Below are 27,321 nucleotides of genomic sequence, written 5' to 3' on the forward strand. Positions count from 1 at the left end.
GGCCTTTTAAAAAGGGAAAGCTTTTTGTGTCATCGCCCAGCCCGAACGCTCTCCATGGCTTCCAGCTCCTTCAGATAGAGGGGAGCTCCGTAGCTTGGGCGCCTGGGGCTGGGTCGGCTGCACGCGGGCTCTCAGTGCCGCGCGCGCGCGCGCGCACGCACACGCACATACACACGTGCGCGCGCGCGCACACCCACACGTAGAGCTCCTCCCCTTCGGGTCTTCGCACGTCCTCAGAGCAACCCTCAGACTTCGCAGGCGCCTCAGCTACGGGTCCCTGTGCGGGGACGTCCCCTCGGGGTTGGCAGAGGGACGGAGTTACAGCCGAGGGGGCCAGGAGCGACGCCTGGGCAGCGGGGAGGGCCTCGCCAGGACCTGAGCGTGGAGAGCGGGCCGCCAGGCCCAGCCCGAGCAGGGAGGTGGTGACCACGGTTGCGGGAGTTTGGAGACAGCCCTTAAGCTGGAGGGGGTGATGGAGCCAGGTTTTCTTTGCTAGACACTCACTCTGCCCGTCCCGTCCCGAGGAGAGCTCTCTGGAGGGAGGCCAGAGGGAGAGGCGGCAGGTGTTCGGGTAACTGTGTTGTCCCGGACGTTGGAAGCCTTACCTCAGCGTGCGCCCTGTGGCGGCTGTCGATACCCCTGGCCTCGGTCTGCTCCGTGTATTGGCCGGATCACCCAGTCCTAGTGCAAAAAGCTCCGTTCGGTAAGACGCACAGTCCACTCTCCTGTCTGGGTAGGAGCAGCGGTGTTGTTTTTGCTCATGTCTGTACCCAGCTGTTTGTCACGGTCATTATGTGCATGGCACTGGGTTCGGCATTACAGGAGAATAAAAAGGAAACGGACTTTAGTGTGCAGGACGTGTGTGTCTGTAACAACATTGGAAACGAGTACGTCTCCTAGGAGGGGCTGTTTGAGACTGTGGAGTAACCGCTAGGGCTTTCTGGGGGCATCTAGAGAAAGCTGTGCAGGATGGTTTTAACTTGGGGAATTCCGTGGAACAGGAGAGTTATGGATGGTGTTTGTAAGGAAGAAAGACCCACGCTTTCATGATTAGGTGGAAAGAACGACAGACATCGCGGTCAGAGCCCAAGAAAGCACATTTCGAGGAAGGAACTGTTGGCTGTAGGAGAAAAGGGAACCCAGGCCCTGGCTCACGGTTCAGAGTTCTGTCTGTGCGTGGCAGTATGGCTTCTTGGAAAACTCTTTCCAAATATCCTTAAGCACCTTATTAAAAAATAAAGCAGCTCTCACTTCTTAGTAAAAATCCCATTCAAGGATGAGAGCATATAGTTGGGGGCTCAAGTCAGTGTGTCTCTTTGGCGCTCTGTAATCGGAAGGGGATTGGCAGGGTCGTGTTTCTAGGACGAGTTTGATGGGCTTTTTAAAAGAGCCTGTGTGCACATACAGAGTCCATCCTTGAGCAGACAGGAGGGTGTGGGAGGAGGGAGTGTGTTGCACAAAGAATCTTGACAGCGGACACTCACCTCTGTGGCTGTCAGCCGTCACTGCTGGGGCTGAGCACAGCCAAGCTCCACAGGGCTCCTGGGCAAGCTCGACCCGTTAGCCTGCACGGATGACAGGGGACCCCCGGCTCTGCTGCGTGTGCCCTCACACTCATCCACCGCCTCTGCTTGAGTGCTGGCAATGCTCCTCACCTTGCATGTCAACTGCACGTCGTGGGACAGCCTAGTTGTCACGGAGCAGGCTGGAGATGAGCACACAGAATCTGGAGCCTGGAGACGAATGCAAGGAAAGGCTAGAAACAAGGGCATTTCCTGTTGCTCAAGAGGAAAGCGCCTTTCGGTAGCCTTTACTGGTTTTTGAGGGCTGAATGTGAGCAAACAGGGAAAGCTGTCATTTATAAGGTATTCAACTATACTAGTTTCTTGTTGGTGCTGTACAAATGACCACAAGCTTAATGGCTTAAAAGAACACAAGCTCATTATCTTAGAGTTCTGGAGGTCAGAAGTCTGAAATGGGCTGAAATTAAGGTGTCAGCCTGGCCAGTCCTTTCTGGAGGCTCTAGAGGAGAATCGTTTCCTGGGCTTTTCCAGCTTCTAGAGGCCACCTGCACTCCTTGGCTCAGGGCCCCTTCCTCTGTCATCAAAGCCAGCAGCGTAGCATCTTCCATCCTCTGACCTCTGCTTTGTGGCCTCCTTGCCTTCTCTTGTCTCGCAAAGACCTGTGTGATTACGTGGGGCCCTTCCTGATGACCCAGGATCATCTGCCATCCCAGGATCCTTAACCTCATCACACCTGCCGAGTCCCTTTTGCCAAGTAAGGAAACATTCATAGGATCCAGGAATTAGGATGTGAACATCTTTGGAGGGTCACTATCATCAACCTATAAGGAAGAAGTTTGAAAGAAGATATGGGAAATTAGGTATATCTGTGAAGTCTCTTGAAATGTAGCATTGGTAGGGGTGGGATGTAGCCTCAAACTCCAGCAACTATAAGGGGTTGAGTTGTTTACAGTAGCGTGAAGGAGACTATCCCAGAGCAAAACTTGCATTTTTAAAAATTTTTATTTATTTTATTTATTTATTTATGGCTGCGTTGGGTCTTCGTTGCTGCGTGCGAGCTTTCTTTAGTTACGGCGAGCAGGGGCTGCTCTTTGTTGCGGTACTTGGGCTTCTCATTGCGGTGGCTTCTCTTGTTGCGGAGCATGGGCTCTAGGCGCGCGGGCTTTCAGTGGTTGTGGCACATGGGCTCCGTAGTCATGGCTCGTGGGCTTAGTTGCTCTGTGGCATGTGGGATCTTCCTGGACCAGGGCTGGAATCCGTGTACCCTGCGTTGGCAGGCGGACTCTTAACCACTCTGCCACCAGGGAAGTCCAAAACTTGCATTTTTATGTGTATTTTTTGCCTATGCTAATTGTGCTATAAAATACAACCATTTGACGTACTCATTTGTTTTTGTTTTCATTTTGGAAACAGATTCCCAGCAGGAAAAACAGCCTTGTTGCTGCCCCGTCTGCAGTATCTAGTAAAGTAAAAGTGCCAGCCCCTCAGCCCGTAGTGAAGAAAGACAAACGGCAAAATTCTTCCAGGTTTAGTGCCAGCAATAATAGAGAACTTCAAAAACTACCATCTTTAAAAGGTAATTTTTATTATTCATCTTTCAAAAGTTAAAAGTTTCCCCATTTAGGGGGAAAGAGTAACTTTTTGATAGTTTGCTAGTTTCTTGTACCTTTGCTGTGTTTAAATTCTGTAGGGTTATTTTTTCTTTATTCAGTTTTTTTAGATTGAATGTCACTAACTTAACCAACTAATATTTCAAATTCCAGAGCCATTTAAGATAAAATTGTAATCATGAGTACATTACAGGTACAAAACACTTAAAAAAAACACACACACGCAGAGGAAAGACTTTAAATCTTTTCCTGTTAATTGTAATTAAGCTAGCCAATTTTCTTTTAAGTAATTCTCCTCTTTCATTTGTCTTAGAGCTCCAGAAATTCAGAAAGGAGTAACTACAAGTAGAGTAATTGTAAAAACTGTGGTAGAAGCTCTTCATTATTCTGGTGTTGGGGAAGTGAGGGCTATAACGATAGTCCCCTATGGACTTGCTCCTTGTGAGTCATTTGGGGAGTACCTCTACCCAGGGTTTCCTACTTGAGACTAGTCAGGGAACAGTGCTCTTTGCTTCAAACGTCCCCCCAAACAGCACAGCCACCCCTTTCCGTCTGAGGGTGTTCAACCCCTAAAAGTGCTCCTCTAGGAGATCTCGAAGTACATAAAACCTTATTGGGGAAATAGGGTAAGGGCCCCAAAGTCAAATGTGAACCTCTGAACACTTTTACGTTTACTAAAATATAAGCCTAGTGTAATGAAACATCAGACAATTTTCATACCTTAAATTCATAGCAGTGGGTCTTCTGCAGTCAATTTTCATCACGTATGAAATTGGAGCAGGAAGCTTGTCACCTCTACAGGTGTATTCCAGCGCCTTCCGCACTGCAGGGCAGAGAGCCAGAGCTCAGTGCAGGTGTCCGGGATTGCTGGACAGGGGGAGGGGTAGATGGAGAGAAGAAGAGGTGGAGGGATGGAGTAGTGGATAGAGGGAGGGATTTATGGATTCACGGATGCATTTCTGGCCCCTCACTTGCTAGGAATCCAGGCTCTCCTCTCGCTGCATTTTACAGAGCTTGTATCTGGCGTATATTTGGTTTAGCTTTGTAGTAGATGACATGCATATAGGTCATTTTTGAGGAGTCTCCCCTCCCAGATAGTCCATACCTTTCTGATGCTATTCATTCATTCATCAGATATTGTGTGGAACACCTGGAAACCGGCCCTGCTCTCGGTTCGGGGGGACCAAGAGCCTGCTCTGCTGGGGCCAGCACCCTCGCCCACTGGCCTGCTGTCACTCCTCCCCAGTGCCCTGAGGAGGCCCAGCCGCAGCACTCAAATGTCTGGGGTGGAAAAGGCTTCCCATAGCTATTGCTGAGCCTCCAGGGTCCAGGCCCTGTCCCTAGTGCCCATCAGGGATGTGCTCTGCCAGGCAGAGCCTGTACTTACACTGTGCCCGGAAGGAGCACACCCACATATCCAGAATTTCCCACTGGTCAAGGCGTGCCCCTCACTGGCCTTGTCTGGTGCATCTTTATGATGTTAAAGTGATTTTGTCTGGCTCAGACAAGAAAGGAACTGATTGGAATTACATTAAAGGTATATTAACTGGGGGAAGATTCATGTTTTTATGATACTCTTTTTCCATCTAGGAACCTGGTGCATCACCTCCATTTTTCGGGTCTTGTTTTCTGACTTTTTAGAAGGTTTTATGATCTTCTTGGGAGTCTTTACCTTTGCATTAAATTGATTCCTAAGTGCTTTATAGTTTTTGTCACTCTTGTGACGGGGTTATATTTTTTTCATTTCTACTTCTAGTTAGTTCTTACCAATCTAATGACATGCTGTTGGTTTTTTAAATATTTTCTTATTCTGTCACCTTATCAAATTTTCTTATTGATCTTAGTAATTTTTTACTAGCATCTGCATATATAGTCCTGTCATTTGTAACTAGATACTTTTCTCTCTCTTCCAATATTTATACCAACACATACTGGTGGTTTTAATTTTATTATGCCGTTAGCTAGGACCAGTAACACAGAGATAACAGAGGTGAGAGCAGGCCTCCCTGTTACCTCCCATTTTGGTCAAAGGCTTCAGCATTTCCTCGTTTCATGTGAAAATGGCCCTTGGTTTCTGGTAAATCGCCTTCACCCAGCCTGCTCCTGCTCCATGGTTCACATTTGCATGGCTCTTACCAGCACCACCCTGGCTGGTTGGTCTTGAGCTAGCACTGCTGCTGAATTTTATCAGGTGCCGTATGGTTTTTCTCCTTAAGATGTTAATTTAATAATTGCCGTGTTGATAGATTTTCTGGTTTTGAGCTATTCTTGCATTACTGAGATAAACCTCAATGTTGTCGCAGTATGTTATAACTTTTCTACGTGCTGGGTTCAGTTTATTAATTTTCGTTAATCTGCTTTCATATCTACTGTGTGAAGCTGGGCGAGAGTTTTCTTCCTTTTTTGTACTACTGTATTTTGTCAGATCTAAAATGTGTTGATCCTGGCACTTTGTGATCTTTCCTGAGGATGGTCTGTACGTTTTTATGCCACTCTCTCATGCTGCCATCCGATGACAGGGATTGTAAAATGCACCCGATTTTAGCAAAAACCAAATGTGGAATAACAGATGCATCTTACAGTACATGACATAGGGTGAAAAGGTTGCTTTAGAACTCAGCTGGGCCTAGTGCTTTGCTCAGTGATAAATCTGCAGATTCCTTCCACGTTAGGTCAGTTTAGAGTAGGTCACGTATTGAGTGGTACATTGTGTTCTTTAATGAATCTTTTAATTTCTTTTACCTCTGTGGTGGTGATGTCTCCTTATGAGTTCATTTATTCTTTTGATTATTTTGTTTTCAATATATTTCACTTCCACTTTTATCTTAATTACTTATCCTGTTTTGTTTTATTTTATTGTTTTCCTCATTTATTAAGTTAAATACAGAGTTCACTTAAAGCCGTGTATTCCTCTGAGTATAACTTCAGCTCTATCCATAGATTTTCTTTTCTTTTTTTTTCAAATCATAGCCTTTTTTAAGAGTTTTATTGAGGCATAATTTACATACTGAAAAATTCACTAACTGTAATTGGAAATTTTGATTATTTCAATAAACATGTAGAGTTGTGCAACCATTACCACAATACAGTTTTAGAATATTTCCATCACCCATCAAAAAAATTACCTTATGCCCATTTGCCATCAATCCCCACTCCTATCCCCAGCTCCAGGCAACCACTCATCTGTTTTCTGCCTCTAAATTTGCCTTTTCTGGACATTGCACATAAATGAAATCGGCAATATGTACTCTTTTACATTTGACTCTTAATATAATGTTTTTGAGGTTCCTCTACTTTGAGTGGTTTCTTTCTAATGCTGAATAATATTCTCTATTATATGAATATCCTACATTTTATTTATCCATTCAACAATTGATGGATATTTGAGTTGTTTTTTTAGCTATTACTTATAACGCTGCTCTGAACATTTGAATACAAGTCTTTGTTTGAACATATATTTTCATCTTTCTTGGGGAGATACCCAGAAGGGGAACTGCTGGCTTGTGTGGTAAGTTTATGTTTAGCTTTTTAAAAAAACTGCTGAACTGTCTTCCAGACCATTTTAAGTTCCCACCAGCAATGTATGGGGTTCCGATATACCCACATTCTTGCTAACACTTGTCATCGTCTGTCTTTTTGATTATAGTCTTTCTTATGGGTGTGTACTGGTATCTATCTTCTTATGGTTTTAATTTGCATTTCCCTACTGGCTACAGATATTAAGCATCTTTTCATGTACCTGTTAGCCATTTGTATACGTTGTGGGGTTTTTTTTGGCTGTGCTGCGTGGCATGCGGGATCCAAGTTCCCCAGCCAGAGATCGAACCCGTGCCCCCTGTGGTGGAAGCGTGGAGTCTTAACCACTGGACCACCAGGAAAGTCCCTGTATATCTTTTTTGATGAAATGTCTATCAGATCTTTTGCCTATTTTTAAATTGCCTATCTTCTTATTGCTGAATTATGCCAATTCTTTATGTAATCTGGATATGAGTCCTTTATCAGGTATATTATTTACAAATATTTTCTCCCAGTTTGTGTCTTGACTTTTTACACTCTTTAATAGCGTCTTTGAAGCCCCCAAATTTTGAATTTTGATGAGGTCCAATTTATTACATTTTTCTTTTATAGATCTTGCTTTTGATGTTGTATCCAAGAACTCTTTGCCTAACTGAAGGTCACAAAGTTTTTTTTCCTGTGTTTTCTTCTAGAAGTTTTCTAGTTTTAGTTCTTATACTTAGGTCTGCGATCCATTTCAAGTTAATTTTTTGTGTAATGTGAGGTAGAAGTCTAAATTCATCTTTTTGCACATGAATATCCAGTTGTCCCAGCACCATTTGTTGCAGAAGCTGTTTTTTCATGGAGTTTCCTTGGTATCCTTATCAAAAAACAATTGACCACAAATGTAAAGTTTAATTTCTGGACTCTCAGTGTTATCACATCAATCTATGTGCCTGTTTTATGCCAGTACCACACTATCTCATTGTGGTATCTCACTGTTGTTTCAATTTGCACTTCTGTTATGAGGTCGGGGGCTTTTACAAATGTTTATCGGCCCTTTTCCATTGGACTGCCATTTTCTTAATTTTTTTTAAAGAGTTTTTATTCTGGATATGAACTCTCTGTTGGTTATATATGTGTTGCAAATACTTTGTTCCACTATAGTTTGGCTTTCATTTTAGCCATTCTGGTGAGCTGGTTTCAAAGTTAACTGATGATGAGTGAAGTTAAGCATCTCTTCATAGGTTTATCGTCTGCTCAGATACATTATTTTGTGAAGTTCTGGTTTAAGTCTTTGGGCCCTTCTTTCTACTAGGTTGTAAGATTTTATAAAAAATAGATTTGTAGGAGTTCAGATATAGGTCCTTTGTAGATATGGGAATTGCACATTTTCTTCTACTCTTGTGTCTTGAATTTTCACTCTCAAAGGCGTTAGCACTCTGAGAGTACTTTGATCTGTTTAATATATCTTTGCTTTCCACAGAGTAGTGAAGATGTTATCTTATGTCTGTTTTCCTAAAACTTTCTTTGACCTTTCGCACTGGACTGTACAGTCTATGTAGAGTTAAGTTTTGTTTCTGCTGTGATGCTAGAGGTCACAATTCCTTTCCCGTGTGGCTCTCCGTCTGGCACAGCACCCTTGTCGAAAAGGTCACCCTTCACTCACTGTGGTGTTATCTTTGTTGTAAATAAAGTACCATCACTGTGCGGACCCGTTTCTGGGCTCTGTTTTGTTCCCCTGGCTGCCTGAGCTGTGTCGGGAGAACCACTAACACACCCTAGGAGGTCTTGGTGTCTGGTAGTGTAAGTCCTTCAGCTTTTTCTTCAGAATTGCCTTGGCTCTTTTCATTTCTGTATAGGTTTTAGAATCAGTCATTTGTCCAAGAAGTCCTGCCTTTTAGTGGGGAATGGTATTTCAAGACCACAGTCTGGGTGCTAGGATTCTCGTTGCTATTGGAATGGTCACTGTTCACAGGACTTTTTAGTAGACCAAATTAGAAAATACGGTTTTTTTCAGGATATAGCACATCAGGAGTTCATACTGATATTTTCCACTCAAATGCAGGTTTGCAGGCATTTATTTAACTTCTGTCTTAAGTACCAGACAATTATTCATTTACTTTGTCCCACATTATACACAGTGTATTTTCAGAAAAATGATACCAACATTGTGACCAGTGTGACGACTGAAAGGTTAAAATTTTTGCATCTTTTCATTTCCTTCCCCCTCCGCCTTTTTTATAGTTTAACTGCCTTCATTCTCAGAGCACATAGTCGTGACAAACTGTATTCTCTCCCTCCCATCCCTGTTTACCCTTGTTCTCCACGGGAATATACAGCTGGCGCTCACCTCCAGTCTCTGTGCTGATACCCCTCATTATTTTGGTGTGAAGCGTCCTCTCTAGGACACTTTTATTTCAGACTTCAAAGAATGTCTGGATAGAAAGTCCTCGGTTCATGTTTTCTTTTCATGGGTATCTTAAGGATGTTCCTCCACTTCCGTCTGTAATAAAGCATTGCTGTCAGACTCTGATGTCAGTTTAATTTTCTTTATCTTACAAGTTACTTGGTCTGTTTGCTTTGATGCCTAAACAGGTTTTTCTCTTCTTTAAAGTCCAGTAATTTCGGAATATATCATTCTGGGTCGACTTTCCCACATACATGCTATGTTCTTTAAATGTGTACTACCAAATCTCTTTTTCTTGGATTATTATTTTGAGGATTTGTTCTGTTCCCTTGCTTTCGTTTACTCCTGTGGAGTCTCCTATTGTATAAATATTGAATCTTCTTTGCCTGTTTTTATGTTTGTTGTCTCCCTCTGGGTTTTTATCATTCCTTTTTGATTTAATTTTTTTCTCTTTTTCATGTACTATTCCCTGTAGGGCATTTTATGTTGTGCTTATTTGCTCTTGTATTCTTTTCAGTTAATCTTCATTTCCGAAATTATTTTTTCCGTTTTTTAATTCTTTACAGAGTTATTACCTATTTCTGAGTTTTTCTGTTAATATTCATGTAGTCCTTTGACATTACGCTATTCCTTTAATGTCTTTTGTCTCATCCTGAACTGTTAGGCTGTAGTTTTCAATGTCCTTGTGGGACGCCTCCCTGTCATCCTTTTACTGCTGCATAGGTGTCGTTTAGTTCTTTTTCGCTTTCTCCTTATGAGAACTCCGTGTAGGACTTGACTTTGATCCCTCCTGATGCTCGCGTGTATGTGAAATTAGAGAAGAGGAGCTTGGGCTCTAGAGCTCTAGCTTCGGTTATTTTTGTGAAACTTTCTAAAATGTGGTGGCTTACCTCCTGAGTGCCCTGATTTGGTTCTCTTCCCCTGCTAATATTTGGACCTTCTTTTTCCATTTCCTCTCCTGCCCCTCTGCTGTTCAGTCTGGATTCTCTTCCCAGCAGTTTCTCACCAGTGTGACCTAGTTCTGGAAGAAAGCTACGGCTGCTGAATTTTGAGGGTTCCAAGGGCCCCTTCAGTCTTGGCTGCGGGCTCCTTGCCCTCATCCATTGTGGGGTACAGACCCCTTCTGCTTTCAGCCGCTGTTCTCAGGTGGGTTCACCCGGCTCTCTGGTTATCTCAGAGTTCTCAGCTCCAGAGGACGCCCGTCGTTCCTCTCTGCCGTCTTCCCCCAGACACTGATAGCACACGAGCCTGTGGCTGCTGGTGGGCTCTCCTATATGCTCACGTGTCTGTGGGGACACATTTTCACCTAATTTTGTTGTAGATGTTGGCTGTGGGTATTTGATTTTGCCTGCTTGGTTGCACTGTATGATTTTATGCAAGAATTTGGGGTGGTTAAAAAAACTCTGCCACAATTTTTTCAAAATATCTAAAACTTGGAAGCAACCAGGATGTCCTTCAGTAGGTGAATGGATAACCAAACCATGATACATCCAAAATATGGCATATTATTCAGCAATAAAAAGAAATGAGCTACCGGGCCATGAAAAGACCTTAAATGCATGTTACTAAATGAAAAAAGCCAATCTGAAAAGGCTGCATCCTGTATGATTCTAACTATATGACATTCTGGAAAAGGCAGTGGAGACAATAAAAAGATCAGTGGTTGCCAGTGGTTGGGAGAATGGGGGGATGAATAGACGGAGCACAGGAGATTTTTAGGACAGTGGAACTCTCCATATGTTACCGTAATGATGAATACATGGCATTTTACATTTGTCAAAACCCACAGAATGCACAAAGTGAACCGTAACGTAAACTGTGGTCTTTAGTTAATAGTAACGTATCAATATTGGCTCACCAGTTGTAAGAAATGTGCCACATTATTGCAAGATGTTAATAATAGGAGGAACTAGGGGAGGGTGGAGACGGGTATGGGAACTCTGTACTTTACATTCAGCTTTTCTGTAAACCCAATAATTAAAGTCTATTAATTTTAAAAATGGCTGCCAGAGGCAGCGGGTGGGGAGGTAGGCGAAATGGCTGAAGGAAGTCAAATGGTACAAACTTGCAGTTAAAATAAGTAAGTCATGGGGACGTAATGCACAGCATGGTGACTATGGTTAATAATAATGTATTGAATATTTGAAAGCCGCTAAGAGAGTAGATATTCAAAGTTCCCATCACAAGAAAAAAAAATTCTGTAACTGTGTATGGTGATGGATATTAACTGTTAACTAGACTTATTGTGGTGATCATTTTGCAGTATATACAAATATCAAATCATTATGTTGTACACCTGAAACTTATATAATGTTTTATGTCAATCATACCTCAGAAAAGGAAGGCTGCCACTGCCATCTCTTCAGGCTCCTCCATCGTTGAGTATCTGAATCCCAATCTTTTTAAGTCCTCCATAACAGTATTACTGTTTTATTCTGTTGATGACCATTTAGATTTATCTACGTATTTATCATTTTATTCTTCATTCCTTTTTGCATCTCAGACTTTCCATCGGAGGTCAAAACCTTGTTTGAATACATCATTTAGAATTTTCTTTAATAAGAGTCTGCTGGTGGCAAACTGTTTATCTGGAAAATGTCTTCATTTGCCCTCATTCTTGAAAGATAATCACTGAATATCTAATCGTAGATTTTTGTGTTCCTTCAGTACATTGAAGATAAGTATTTCATTGCCTTTTGACTTGCATTAGTATTGAGAAGCCAAATTCATTCTTATTCTTTTTTTAAAAATTTATTTTAGTTATTTATTTTTGGCCGTGTTGGGTCTTCATTGCTGCGCACGGGCTTTCCTCTAGTTGCGGCGAGCTGGGGCTACTCTTAGTTGGGTGCGCGGGCTTCTCGTTGCGGTGGCTTCTCTTGTTGCAGAGCACGGGCTCCAGGCACGTGGGCTGCAATAGTTGTGGCGCGCGGGCTCAGTAGTTGTGGCTCGCGGGCTCTAGAGCGCAGGCTCAGTAGTTGTGGCGCACGGGCTTAGTTGCTCCTCAGCATGTGGGATCTTCCCGGACCAGGGCTTGAACCCGTGCCCCCTGCACTGGCAGGTGAATTCTTAACCACTGTGCCACCAGGGAAGTCCCCAAATTCATTCTTTCTGAAAGTATTGTTTGTAATTTCTGGCCACTTTTCTGATTTTGACTATGACATTGATTTTTTTCAGTGATTCCATTGCCAGGGGTCCAAGTATAGATTTCTTTTTTATCAGTCTTTTTTGCCATTCACTTTGAGTCTGTGGATTGTTATATTTCCTCAGTTGTAGAAAGTTCTCAGCCATTATTTCTTCAGTTGTTATCTCTGTATTAGTTTCCTTTATTTTCCCCCTTTGGCTCTAATCAGATGTGTATTGGAATCTTTCGTTTACTATCTTTCTTTAAGATTGTATTTTTCAACCTTTTTGTGACTTACCGTGCTATATTCTTTTTTTATTTTTTAACATCTTTTTTTTTCTTGGTTGCATTGGGTCTTCATTGCTGCAGGTGGGCTTTCTCTAGTTGCGGCGAGCAGAGGCTACTCTTCGTTGCAGTGCGCGGGTTTCTCATTGCGGTGGCTTCTCATTGCGGAGCATGGGCTCTAGGTGCACGGGCTTCAGTAGTTGTGGCACGTGGGCTCAGTAGTTATGGCTTGTGGCCTCTAGAGCACAGGCTCAGTAGTCGTGGCGCACAGGCTTAGTTGCTCTGTGACATGTGGGATCTTCCTGGAGCAGGGCTCGAACTCGTGTCCCCTGCATTGGCAGGCGGATTCTTAACCACTGCGCCACCAGGGAAGTCCCCCTTTTTTTTTTACATCTTTATTGGAGTATAATCGCTTTACAATGTTGTGTTAGTTTCTGCTGTACAACAAAGTGACTCAGCTATATGTATACATATATCCCCATACCTCCTCCCTCTTGAACCTCCCTCCTACCCTCCCTATCCCATCCCTCTAGGTTGTCACAAAGCATTGAGCTGATCTCCCTGTGCTATGCAGCAGCTTCCCACTAGCCATCCATTTTACATTTGGTAGTGTGTATACATCAGTGCTACTCTCAGTTCTTCCCAGCTTCCCCTTCCCCCCACCTCATGTCCTCAAGTCCGTTCTCTACATCTGTGTCTTTATTCCTGCCCTGCCACTAGGTTTAGCAGTGCCGTTGTTTTAGATTCCATATATATGCGTTAGCATACAGTATTAGTTTTTCTCTTTCTGACTTACTTCACTCTGTATGACAGACTCTAGGTCCATCCACCTCACTACACGTGCTGTATTCTTGATCAGAGTTTCACGTTATCCATGGTGAAGGACCAGTTTTCTTTTTAATTTTCAACCCACCATGGACTAGTACTTTCATAAAATTGAGTAAAAATAAGTTACTAGAAAAATGGAATATAAAATACAGCCACAAAGTTTTAAATTTCAGATATTCTTTTTTCATTTATGGAAGTTCTATTTTTAATCTGCTGTGTGACTTTTTAAAAATATTTTCCTATTGCCTTGCAGAAACCATCAAATTTGTCATTTCTTTTAGTCAGCACAGCTGCTTTATAGTCTGTGTGAGATATTACCAACATCTGAAGTCCTTGTCACATTTTGCTCATGACGTCTTATTTCCTGTGTACCTGACTCCTTTTTAGTGTATGCTGGTCACTGTACTCAAATGTCTGAAATAAATTGAAACCTAGGATAAAAGTGTCTTCTTCAGCAGGGATTTGTTTTTGCTTCTGCCAGACAGCTGGGGTCACTACCAGCCTGAGAGTGCCATCAACCGCAGCACTAGTGTGTGACTTGTTAAATTAGCCAAGATGATTGTCCTGTAAAGTGTCCCCCTTATTCCCTATAGTTCCTGAAAATGGAAACCTTCTGTGGATAGAATATACCAGGGGTGACGCTGTGTAACTCAGGAGACAGTTTCTTTATTGTGAGAGATGCATACTGTCTGGTGACTAGCAAAAGTGATGCTAGATTTTACCGCTGTATTATAGTAAGGTGGTGACCGATTGATCTCTCCATTGTACAGTATTTCCCTTTGCAATTCAGAAGTACCAGTGATAATCTACAAGGTATATTTTGGCACCCTGCCAGTGTCTGTTCCCCATCAACCAATGGAAATCCTATTTCCATTAATGCTTTCAGTCAACTCAGGAGAAAGACACTAAAGGTATAAGATTTAGAAACAAAGAGGTGAGATTGCTTTTACATGCAGATCTCATTAGATACCTGAAAACATCCAAAAAAATCAGCTGAAAAACTAGTGCAAACTGTAAGATAATTCAGGAAGGAAGCAGGAGGTGAAAGCAAGATGCAGAAATCAACAACCTCCAAATAAACAATTACCAATTATTTAGAAGACATAATGGAAGAGGAGATCCCATTTACAATAATAGCACCAATAATGAAATATCTGGGCACACACTTGCTAAGAAATGTGCAAAACCCACATGAGGGAAACTTAAAAACACCCCTAAAGGAAATGAAAGTGGCCTTGAACAACTACACACTACACTCTTAGAAAGGGGACTTGAACATCCTAAAGATGCCAGTCCTCTCTGGACATTTTAAAAATTTAATGGAATCACAACAAATATATACCAACAGCTTTTTTTTGCAATGAAATGAGCCAACTCAAAGTTCCTACTGTTTGTAATAATATCATTATTGTTGTCAATCATTTTAATATGATATAGCAATAATTACCTCAATGAAATTAGAAATAAAGATTTTCAGTGTAAGATAGAGATAAAACTATGAAAATTCAAGAAACAAGTGAAAACACTATGATGTTATGAATGCACAACTAATATATATATATATATATATATATATATATATTCTAGAATATATGTTTATGTTCTAGCTCCCTCCACTGAAAGTACCTAAAAGCAACAGCAGTCCAGTAGCAATGAGCACCCACTAGTACCCTGATTTTGGTCTCTAATATCATTCCCCACTGAAAGGAATCAGGGTTCGTTGAAAAATGGCTGATTCCAAGTCTGGGGCAGGGAAGGTACAAACAAGCCTGGGGGGACATCTTACTGTGTCACAAATCAAGGAAACAAAAATAAATGAGGCCATGCCAAAAAATACACAGCAGCTAGTCCAAGTATCACACAATGGTTAAAATTATGCACCTGAACATAAAAAAGAGTATGGGGGCTTCCGTGGTGGCGCAGTAGTTAAGAACCCGCCTGCCGATGCAGGGGACATGGGTTCAAGCCCTGGTCCAGGAAGATCCCGCGTGCTGCAGAGCAACTAAGCCCATGGACCACAACTACTGAGCCTGCACTCTAGAGCCCGTGACCCACAACTACTGAGCCTGCGTGCCACAACTACTGAAGCCCGTGCACCTAGAGCCCGTGCTCCGCAACAAGAGAAGCCACCGCAATGAGAAGCCCGCGCACCACAACGAAGAGCAGCGCCCGCTCGCCACAACTAGGGAAAGCCCACGTGCAGCAATGAAGGCCCAGCGCAGCCATAAATAAATAAATAAATAAATAAAATCTTAAAAAAAAGAGAAGAAAGTATGATTTTAGTAGATTGAAACACATAATGATATTCAAAAAAGAGAAAGCCAAAAAAACATTTAGTTTTCACCATTTGAGGGAAACTTGTAACTGAAAGGCAAAGAATTAAGCTTACCCTCACTTTCCAGTAGGAGCTGTATGTCAAGATAACCAAATAGTTCTATTTGGCAAGAAATAGCTCTGCTTTTAGAAGAATGCCAGATTAAACGTTGAAATCTCTAGAGAAACTATTGACTCAGGCAAGGATTATCAAGTGGTGTCTAATGCTTTAATGGAAATAGGAGCATGATTTAAACACCGTTTATTATTCCCATGGTTTTCAGCTGCTGTAAACCGTACTTTAATGTAAATCTTTTGTTGTTCACACTTTTGAACCTTTCCTTAAGCTGGAATCAAGGAAGGGAAGTACTGATCAAAGGCCACGCGTTTTCAAGAACCCTTTAGATGTGCTGTCCAGAGAGGTTGCACCATGAACACTTCTGCCCAGGGCGCAGGAGGTGCCTGTCTGTCCCATTGCCCCTTTCTAGTACTGAGGCCATTTAAATGCTCAAGTCATTCGTTAAGTGGAAAATAGTATTTCCTGTTTTTATTTTTTTAACGTTGAGGCTGAATGTAGTCTTCAGGCCCTGTTCGTTCAAAGGTTTCTCTGAGTTAGTCCTTTCTTTTAATATTTTCGGTCTGGAAGGTAGAAGTGTTAAATGAAGAGACCAGTTTTTTTAGGTGACTAATGAATCATGAACTTTGTTTCTTGAGGCCGTTCTCCTTGTTTTAGGAAAGAAAGGCCTAGGGAGAAGTCAAAGTTATAATGAAACAACTAGGGCCTAACGTTAACTGGAGACCCTGGGGCAGAAATTTAGAAATGCTCAGTGTTAGGCCATTTGGGAAAGAAGTTGTCACATTATTGTTCGGAGAACTTAACTGAATTTTTAAAAATTGGCTTTTGAGTGGCAGTTAAAAATTTATATGTCTTGCCCTCCTTTTGTGCAAATACAATACTTCACCCTCATTCAAAGCAGTTTATTTTCTGATACAACTGAAAGTCTCGCCATACAAGTGATCATTTTTTACTGCTTAAAAATGAATTAGCATCTGTTTAGAGGAACTTTACCTCTTGCCCATTAATTGAAGAATAAAAATGGAATGTGAGAAGTTACCATAGTGCCTGTTCTAATTCTCATGGCTTCAGAAACTCAGATTTCATCAGTCTTGTTTGTGCCACGTTTGATTCTGTGTCTTCTCTTGACTGCCCACAGTAATGGCAGGAAACTTTCATCGTGGTGAGGCACGTGCCAGTTCACAGCAGATATTTACTGACCACCTGGGCTGTCTGGAGCGTGGGGAGGTAGTCAGGCAGTGACAGTGACCAGAGGTGGCCCTTGCTCTGAGGGAGGCCGCAGACCCAGACCCAGACCCTTGTTCTGGCGGTAGCTGGGGAGCAGAGGTGCCATGGATGCTGCTCTTGTGAACAACTGAGAGCTGGTCTCATGTCAGCCTGAGCCCAACCTCGAGCCACAGCCTGGCCCTAGGGCGCCCTCCTGTCCGCTCTCGTCAGGCCACAGACGTGGCTTTTACTCCAGGGTTGGTCTCAAGCCTCTGCCTGTCATACCCTGCAAGCCCCTTCTGGGAAGAACCCAGGGAGTTGGTTTCAACTGGCAGCTGTAATCTTACGTTTCATGTCTAGCTCAGGCCTTCCCCAGACCTCACCTGGATTTCTCCCGGCACCTTACATCACACACAGACGCACACACTTTGCTTGCGTGCCCTTGCCCACGCCCTGCTGGCTCTGCCTCCTCCAGTGTTTCCTGAGCCACCCTGGCTCAAGCCTGCCTTATCTTTTTTCCTAAATTGTGGTAAAATATACATAGCATAACATTTATCACTTTAACCATTCGCAAGTGTACCATTCAGTGGCATTAAATAGATTCACATTCAGTGTGCCCATCACCACTGTCTATTCATCGTCCCCAACAAATACTCTGTGCCTGTTAATACCTCCCTCTTCCCCTCCCCCAGCCCCTGGCACCTACCATTCTACTTCCTGTCTCTGTGACTTTGATTCCTCTAGGGACCTCCTACGAGTGGAATCATACAGAATTTTCTTCCTCATTTTGAAGGCTGCATAACATTCCATCGTGTGGATGGAGCACCTTTTATCTGTTCATCATGGTGGACACTGGGGTTGCAGAACACACCACACGCTGCTCTGTCTAAAGTGTCACTGAGGGCAGAGGCTGTTTTGGTGCCCAGTCTAGCATCTGCCACGGATCCCCGAGACACAGGTTTGCTGAAGGAATGAAAAGCCCTCTGGGCCCGTCTGCCTGTCCTTCCCACATCCTTCCATTTTCTCAGAACTGTTATGGGGCTGGAACCCCTCCCAGGCTCACGGCTCCCTGCGCCTTAGGTTCTTCTTTGTGAAGTGAGGTTTGTTGCTAATAGTCAACACGAAAGCACTTTGGCGTGTCACGTGTGCTCTGTGTACTTTGTGTGGGTTTCCTACCTTCTCAGAACAAGGAAGGGGGTGAGGACTTGCTTTGGCTTTAAAGGTTTTCCAGCCTAACTGTGGCAAGAACAAAAATAAGCAAAGGTCTCCCAACAGCGCATTCGGGGCAGATTTTACACCGTCTACTCTGCTCGCCTCCGCTGGCCTTTCCTGGGATAAGCTTGTCCACCCTTTTAAACCACTCGCAGGACTCACTCAGATCAACAGGGCAGCAGGCGCCTGTCCCTTTGACCTTGCTGTTGGCAAGCAGAAGTGCCCTGGCAACCTTTGAACACAGCTGAATGCTAGGTATCTTTGATCTGCCTAAGGAAGAAGTCTATTTTAAACTGTAAGCGAAGCCAAATTTTTTAGGTTAGATATCCTACCCAACAAAATGTACATCACCCATGCCCGTGTAGTTTCCGGTTAAGTGTCTGCTCTGCCAGCAGTGTCAGTGCCTTGCAGTTATGACACCACAACTCTCTGGGCTCAAGACACAACCTTCTTTGTTTGTTTGTTTGTTTGCGGTACGCGGGCCTCGCACTGCTGTGGCCTCTCCCACCGCGGAGCACAGGCTCCGGACGCGCAGGCTCAGCGGCCATGGCTCACGGGCCCAGCCGCTCCGCGGCATGTGGGATCTTCCCGGACCGGGGCACGAACCCGCGTCCCCCGCATCGGCAGGCGGACCCTCAACCACTGCGCCACCAGGGAAGCCCCCAAGACACAACCTTCTTTTAATGAAAGAAACTGTAAACCTTCTTCACTAAAATATGAGCATACTTAATTTGCCCGTAAAATTGCCCGGGGAGATGAAAATTAAAACCTTCAGCCGAATTTAGAAATGAAAATGTGAAAGTTTTATTCAGAAATGCTACCTACAAATGGCAGTTTGTTTTTAAATAAAAGCCCAAATAAAGTGACAGAGGAAGCAGAGAATAAAGAATAACTCCTTTTCAACCTTCATCTTTGTGCAGTACAGAGATGCTTGTGTTTGCGTCCTTGACGGGTGGACGCACTGAGAGCTGTGGTCTGTCTGCCCACTTTCGGTTCTGGAAGGAGCTCTGCACTGAGCCCAGAAGGGTGCCTTTCCTCCGAGTCAGCTCAAGCCCTTCAGAGCGGCAGGAAGGTTGTCATGGGAGAGTCCAGAAGCATGGCTGGAGGGTGCCATGGGGGGCACGAGGGCTGGGCACAGACAGCAGTGGAGGGTGTGGTGGGAGCCTGGATGGGGGCTCTGCATGCAGGGGGTGGGACGTGTCGTTCTCCAGGTGGTTAGATGGCGTACCCCTCTTGGTTACGCGCCACGGGGACGGGGTATAAAGAGTGGTGAGGGAGTTTTGCAGGATCAGAACTGGGTGTTACTGCTTGATTCGGCCCTTCATTCAGTCAGTTTGATGGAACGCCTGCTGTGTGCCAGGCACTGTCCTGAGGCTGATGGGGAAGAGACCTGTGGCCCAGAGAGGGGAGAGGAAGACTTCCCAGAGGGGTTAGTCCAAGCAGAGACCCCGTCAGTGGCTCTGCGGCACCCTCACACTGCAGCCCCAGGGTCGAGACCCTGCTCTTCAAGTGCTACAGTGTCCACTGCTTCCAGCACCTTCCCTATAATGGCTGGAGCAACGTGCGGTGGGATCCTCCTTCAGTGGCAGCTGCCCCCTCCTGAGCTCCCCACTCCATCGGTGACGTTTGTGCCTTCTAAAAGCCCTGGCGGTGGGGTGATCACAGACAGCCCCTTTACAGGCGAGGAAAGAAGAACCAGCCTGGAGTTACTGAGGGCGGGCGGCCTCTCCCTGAGTAGGCGGTGAAGACTTATGCCCAAGCCAGTGATGGGGCTGCACGTGAGCCTCCTCCAGTGTGTTTGCTGAGTCCTTGTTTCATCCGTGAGGAAAGTACTCTGGCGGCTAATTGAACCTCGAGAGCTTAGATGAGCCTATTGATTCAGTGCAAACTTGCAGTAAAAATTTAAGGAGTCCGTAATGGATTCTTCAAGACGGGGAGTCAACATCCTGTAATTTGTTGGTTCAGTTTGTCATGCCTAGTTTAGGCTAATTTTGGTTTGTGTGTTTTTACATACTTGATCTCATTTATGCATCACCGTAAATTTTTGCATCATATTTCCTGGGTTCCCATCACAGCCCTTTCTCTGTTCTTAGCCTGTGCCTGAGAGGCAGCATTCACTAAGGGATTCTCTCTGCTGTAACTTAATCTACATGTCTTTTTTAAAATTATTACTTTTAATTTTCATCAAAGTATTGTGTGCTTATTTTAGCAATACTGAACAATATAGAGAAGTTTCAGAAAGAAGAACTACCCATAACCATAACACTCCACGGTGACTACTGTTGATATTTTGAGAGTGTTCCTTTTTATGATCATACTATTTCTGAAAAATTATACACTGCCCTTCTCACGTATATTTTTACTTTACACATTCATAAATATTTTTGATGGATGTGTAATATTTCACTGTGTGGGATAATCCCTTTGACATTAAGGTTGTTTCTGGTATTTTAGAATCATAAATAAAAATGTGATGCTCTCAAAAAGAATAAAATACTTAGAATTAACATAGGAGGTGAAAGACTTGTATGCTGAAAACTACAAAACATTGCTGAAAGACATTAAAGAAGACACCAGTAAATGGAAAGCCAATGTGTGTTCATGGATTGGAAGACTTAATATCGTTAAAACATCAGTACTGCCCAAAGAGATCTTCAGATTCAATACAATCTCTGTCAAAATCCTAACAGTGTTTTTTTACGGAGATAGAAAAATTCATCCTAAAATTCACATGGAATCTCCAGGGACCCTGGATAACCAAAGCAATCTTGGAAATGAAGAACAAAATTCTTAATTTCCTGATTTCAAAACTTACTGCAAAGCTGCAGTAATCGAATCAGTGTGGTACTGGCATAAAGACAAACACATACACCAATAGAGTAGAAGAGAGCCAAGAGATAAACCGTCACAGGTATGGTCAAATGGTTTTCAACAAGGGTGCCACCCACTCTGGGAAAAGGACAGTCTGTGCAACAAATGGCGCTGGAAAAAGTGGATATCCACATGCAAAAGAATGAACTTGGACCCTTATTTTACACCAAACACAAAAATTAACTCAAAGTGGATCAAAGACCTTATAGGAAAACATAGAGGAAAAGCTTCATGATGTTAGATTTATCAATGATTTTTTAGCTATGACACCAAAGCACAGGCACAAAAAGCAAAAGTAGATAAATTCGACCACATCAAAATTTAAAACTTCTGTGCAGCAAGGGACACAATCAACAAAGTGAAAAGGCAACCCACAAAATGGGAAGAACTATTCGGAGATCATCTATCTGATAAGGGATTAACGTCCAGAATTTATAAAGGACTCCTACAGCTCAACAAGAAAACAAGCCATTTAAAAAAATGTGCAAAGGGTAACTTCCCTGGTGGCGCAGTGTTTAAGAATCCGCCTGCCAAATCCACCTGCCAATGCAGGGGACACGGGTTTGAGCCCTGGTCCGGGAAGATCCCACATGCCGCGGAGCAACTAAGCCTGTGCGCCACAACTACTGAGCCTGCGCTCTAGAGCCCGCAAGCCGCAACTACCGAGCCCGCGTGCCTAGAGCCTGTGCTCCGCAGCAAGAGAAGCCACCACAGTGAGAAGCCGGCGCACCTCAATGAAGAGTAGCCCCTGCTCGCCGCAACTAGAGAAAGCCCGCAGGCAGCAATGAAGACCCAACGCAGCCAAAAAATAATTAATTAAAAATAATAATAATCCGCCTGCCAGTGCAGGGGACACGGATTTGATCCCTGGTCTGGGAAGATCCCACATGCCACAGAGCAACTAAGCCCATGAGCCACAACTCCTGAGCCCGCGTGCTGCAACTGCTGAAGCCCACGCGCGTAGAGCCCGTGCTCCACAACAAGAGAAGCCACCGCAATGAGAAGCCCGTGCACCGCAACGAAGAGTAGCCCCTGCTCGCCCCAACTAGAGAAAGCCCGCATATAGCAACAAAGACCCAACGCAGCCAAAAAAAAAAAAAAAAAAAAGTGCAAGGACTTGAATAGACATTTCTCCAAAGAAGATATACAAATGGACAGTAAGCACATGAAAACATGATTAACATCACTAATCATTAGGAAAATGCAAATCAAAACCGCAGTGAGATACCACTTAACACCCACTAGGATGGCTACTATCAAAAAACAGAAAATAGCAAGTGTTGGTGAGGATATGGAGAAATTGGAACCCTTGTGCACTGCTGGTGGGAATGTAAAATGATGCTGCCACTATGGAAAACAGCATGGCAGTTCCTCAAAAAACTAAAAATAGAATTACCATACTTTGCACTTTTGGGAATATACCCAAAAGAACTGGAAGCAGAGACTTAAATAGGTATTTATATGTTCATATTACAGCAGCATTATTCACAATAGCCAAAAGGCAGAAATAGCCCAAGTGTCTATCAAGGCATGGACAGAACAAAATGTGGCATACCCCTATAATAGAATATTATCCAGTCTTAAAAAGGGAAGAAATTCTGACACATGCTAGTACATGGCCGAACCTTAAGGACACTTACGCTGAGTGAAGTAATTCAGTCACGGAAGGACAAAAACTGCATGATGCCATTTATATCAGGTACCCAGAGTAGTCACATTCATAGAGACAGAAAGTAGAACGATGGTGGCCAGGGGCTGAGAGGAAGAGGATGGGGAGGAAGTGTTTAATGGGGACAGATTGCCTGCTTGGCAAGATGAAACGAGTTCTGAGGATGGATGGTGGTTATGGTAGCACAACAATGTGAATGTACTTATGCCACTTAGAGCTGTACACTTAAAAATGATTAAGATGGTAAATTTTATATTATGTATACTTTAGCACAGTTTTTTTTGTTTTTTTTTAAAATTTATTTATTTATTTTTGGCTGCGTTTGGGTCTTCATTGCTGCGCGTGGGCTTTCTCTACTTGCAGCGAGCGGGGGCTACTCTTCGTGGCGGTGTGCAGGCTTCTCATTGCGGTGGCTTCTCTTGTTGTGGAGCAGGGGCTCTAGGCGCACGGGCTCAGTAGTTGTGGCACGCGGGCTCAGTAGTTGTGGCTCACGGGCTCTAGAGCACAGGCTCAGTAGTTGTGGCACACAGGCTTAGTTGCTCTGCGGCATGTGGGATCTTCCCAGACAAGGGCTCGAACCCGTGTCCCCTGCATTGGCAGGCGGATTCTTAACCACTGCGCCACCAGGGAAGTCTCAGCACAGTTTTTTAAATAAATATCTTTTAAAATGTGATGCTCACTCATGGCTACTGCATTTTTGGAATGGACTCCCAAAAGTTAAATTACATAAACAAAGGATCTTTACATATTGCCAAATTATTTTCCAAAAGGATCAGAATAATTTATAGATTTGTTGGCAAGGTTACAACATGCCTTTACCAGTATTAATTATAATTTTTTAAATTATTGCTGATTTGATAGGTGAAGAAATACTTTTTTCATATAATTATTGAGCGGTTATAGTTCTTTTGTAAACTGAATCATTTGAACACTGAGGTCTCAGTGTTTTTCTAATTAATCGCAGTATATTATTAACCTCTTGTAGTTATAGCATTTATACTTCCTTTTGATTTTTGGAGGGAACATACAGAAATTTGTAAATTTTTTAATGTGAGGAATATCCCCTCAAGGTTTGTCCAGTGTTTTTTAATCATCCTTTTCTGGCTTGAGAATTGATATACTCACTTCCCTTTTCTTCCCAAAGCTGTGGGGATTTGTGGGGGGTATGATTTGACTTTTTAAAAATTTAACTGTGTTTGTTTTTTTATTTAACCCGTCTCAGATTTTATTTTGGTAAGACTTAAATTGACTTCTGCCCACATACAGCCAACCAGTTGTCTGAATAATCTTCCCCTTTCCGTGGATTTGAGCTTCCTTCCTTATCCAAATATTACATTTGTACAACTACACTCACTGTTTTGGGAGCTGTTGCTGTCTGTTCCAAGACCTGTCTCTTAAGCCCACATCACACTGTCCTTCATTCATAAGCTTTATAGTTGGTAGGACCAGCCTTTCTCATGAGAAGTGTTCTCATTCTTCATGCTTTTAATTTTTCCAAGTGAACTTGAGAATTATTTTGTCAGATACCCAGAAAAATAAGGAGACTCCTCTGAATTTTGAATGGAATTGCTTTAAAACTATAAATCAATTTGGGGAAGTGTTAACATCAGCTTATTTATAGTACGTATGCTTCCAGTCCCGAAACACACCTTATCTTTATTTGTGCAAGTCTTTTTTTTTTTCCTCCATATTATTTATCTGCTTGTTTGCTTATTTATATTTTAGAGTATGTTTCATCAGTGATTTCCAGATCACAGACTTTGAGTCCTTTAAAGAACTACTTTATATGCATAAGGCTTCAAAACAGCATGGAGGAAAATCACTAATAAAGTTGAGATCCTTTGATCTGAGATCATTAGGGAAAATACATCAACAAGTGTCTTCACTTTTTCTTTGACTTTAACCTGTATATTTTATACAAAGAGTCTAGGAGTCTTTCCGTGTTATTTCTGCATTCCACTCAACAGCACAATCTTAGGACAGGCACGTTTCCCCATCTCATCTCATATGAAGTATTAAACTGTTTGAGAACAGGTCCCTCTCTTTTTAACGTAAGATCTACAGTAAGCATCTGCTTCCTGACCCCTCACAGAGCCCCCTGCAAGCCTCGATCCTTAATGCTGAGTTCATCTGGCACCATTTCCTGCGTGAGGAGGTGATAGTTCTGGGAGAGCCATCCTTGCGCATCTGATGCACCCAGAGGGTCAGCAGCCAGAATCTCAATTCACAATACCTGACTGGGAGCACAGGCTGTGCAGACAGCAGAGGAGCCAGGCAGGTGGGAGGCCCATCACATGACACCCGCTCCCCATTGCTTGTTGTCATTTAATTCATGGCCAGCTTTGGAACCCAGCAGCTTCCTTCAGCTCTGCGGACGGGGGCAGGAGTAGGGTAGGATTTGGTTTGCTTTCATTTATTTTCTTAATGGCTATTGATACACATAGTAAAACCTACCTTCTTACTAATGTAGGGGAACTTAATAAGCACCCCCAAACCATTGTAGCACTTCATTTGCTCATTGAAATGTGTGGAGTGCCAGCCCACAGATGTACTGCTAACCCCGGTCCATTTCAGGTGTTTCTTACTGTTGTGTATTATGTTTAGAAACCAAAGGGCTTTTTGGTTCTTGTTCACAAGCTGGGAAAGGGGGGGTGGGGGGGGCGAGGGGCGTTGTGTGAGAATTTATAGAAAGAGAAGACATGGTTTGGACAAACGTGTGTGTGTGTGTGTGTGTGTGTGTGTGTGTGTGTGTGTGTGTGTGTGAAGGAGTAATTTTTTTCAGTTCTGCCTGGCAAAGAGGTTTTTCTCATAGCTTATTCATTTTCATTTGGAGCTAGTAATAGCACTTCTTTTTGTAGGGAATCATCTCTCCAGCACACACGTACACCCCCTCCCCAGGCCAGGATACTCCAATTCAGAAATGATGTCCTTCTTCTTCAGCTTTTCACATTAACCTTTTTTGAAGATAGGAAATTAAGATCTGAATAATAGCTTTTAATACTAGACCCATTTTAAAAAAAAGTGAAATATCTTTTTTTAATTAAAAAATTTAATTTAAACAAAACGTAAAAAATTAAATAAAAGTGGTATGTTGACATCTTTAAGGTACAAAAATAAACACTTGCATTCTATTTTATGACTTTAACTTTCACAGCCAGGTGGTATAAATAACTTTAACTTACAGCACTTTCTACCTATTAAATTTAAAGAAGCTTTCATTTTTCATATAATTTTTTAACTGAATTTTTCCAATGAAAAAATTAGATCCCGAAAAAAGTGTTTGAAGATTATTAATTCGTAACTTGGTAGTAGGAAAGGTTGAACAAGAGTCCAAACTGATGAATTGGGATTGTGTAATATTTGGATAGCCAATTTGCTTTAAAAAAAAAACAAAACTAGGTTGCCAAAATACTAAATATGATACAGATATTTAAAGTAATTAGAATAGAAAATAGGAGGTGGCCAGGTGGGTATAAGGTACCAGTGAATTTGGGGTACCAGTTAGAGAAATGCTAAAATTTAAAGTTCATGTAGACACACATGCACACTTTTTTTTTTTTTTTTTTTTGTGGTAGCTCTCTCAGAATCATGTGTTTATAGTCTGGCCAGGGTTGTGGCCTCAGTCCTGCCCCTTAAGAAATGGGATCTTTGCCTAAAAGTTATTGAGAAATGAAGACTGCAGAAAGCCAAAAAATGTCCAGGCTTTTCATGCACACTGACAGCCAAACAGAATGCTCTTTCCATTTGCAGTTTTTTTAGTGTCATTTTAAGTTGCAGCTTCCGGCCAATCAGCGAGCCCCGTGCCTGCTGACATCACGAACCAGCCAGTTCCCTCCAGCTGCAGAGAGCTTCAGTTTGTCTTTTTTTTTTAAACTAAAATGGAGGCTGGTTTCTTGCCTTAAGGAGTACATTGCCTTTCCCGCTGAAGTCTAGATGTTGACATGTAATAAAGCGGGCAGCAGGATGGTGGTGGATGCGGCCAACTCCAATGGGCCTTTCCAGCCCGTGGCCCTTCTCCATATTCGAGGTAAGTTATTGTGTGTTTCACTGAAACGGAACCTTCTGTGGTTAGTTAATAAATGGCTATTGTGCTTCAGATAAGAAAAGCAGGAAGTCCTTTCTAGTAGAATTCACCCCGTTTTGCGGCAGACCTAACCAGAGGAGGCTGGGTGTGTCACTGCAATTTGGCATTTTACGAACTACTTACAGAATTTGAGTCTTGAGAGAGGCCTTGCATGCATAGTTCAAAGCTGGTTTTTCTGCTTTCTGCTCGCTCTCCCATCCCCCTTTCAGAGCCGTGCTGATGTCAAAGGATGTGAAGTCACTGCCCGGGGAAGGCATTGGGCGGGGGGTAGGAAGGAGAGGCGGGCGGCACGCCTGGCCAAGTTGTGCGCGCGCAGAGTTTCTGTTACATCTGTGTTGCTTAACACCCTGAAGGTTTCACCGGGACACACGTCTGAATTAACGATAAATTGCAGTCAGAAAATATGCAGAAATGATTAGAAAAGAACTTCTTTAAAAGGATTGTTTTCGTTCTTGCCCTGGAGCCTAAAAGAGAAATAGACTCGTGCTTTGAAATATTGGAATCCATCGTGGGTCATAATTTCTGAGCTGTTAGCGTTTTAATTGAATAGTAGGAGATACTTTGCACTTAAATAGGCTTTGTATTGACATTTGCCTTTAAAATTTTAAATGGCAACAA

General features: G+C 43.0%; 1 protein-coding gene and 1 long non-coding RNA gene across 16 annotated transcripts in view; one reads left to right on the plus strand and one right to left on the minus strand.

Annotated features, from left to right (window-relative positions):
- The window catches only part of PPP2R5C (protein phosphatase 2 regulatory subunit B'gamma), a 131,895-nt gene that overhangs the window by 11,070 nt on the left and 93,504 nt on the right, over window positions 1-27,321 (plus strand). For 8 of the 14 annotated variants that reach the window (XM_033420368.2, XM_033420371.2, XM_033420390.2 and 5 more), the window contains one exon: window positions 2,937-3,099. In XM_033420368.2, the coding sequence (XP_033276259.1) occupies window positions 2,937-3,099 (163 nt within the window). Of the gene's footprint in view, window positions 1-2,936; window positions 3,100-26,218; window positions 26,647-27,321 lie in introns of those variants that run through there. The other 6 variants (XM_049706339.1, XM_004262405.4, XM_033420403.2 and 3 more) reach the window with 6 other exon arrangements.
- Window positions 121-26,925, minus strand: LOC117199806 (uncharacterized). Of its 2 annotated transcripts, none has more exons than XR_004481140.2 (3): window positions 26,827-26,925; window positions 3,854-4,000; window positions 121-1,733 (listed from the first exon to the last, which is right to left on the minus strand). It is a non-coding gene; the product is annotated as an uncharacterized LOC117199806 (long non-coding RNA). The 2 variants fall into 2 exon arrangements; XR_007475711.1 differs by lacking the exon at window positions 121-1,733 and adding an exon at window positions 1,747-2,788.

This window comes from Orcinus orca, chromosome 2, assembly GCF_937001465.1.
Source record: "Orcinus orca chromosome 2, mOrcOrc1.1, whole genome shotgun sequence".
NCBI lineage: Eukaryota > Metazoa > Chordata > Mammalia > Artiodactyla > Delphinidae > Orcinus > Orcinus orca.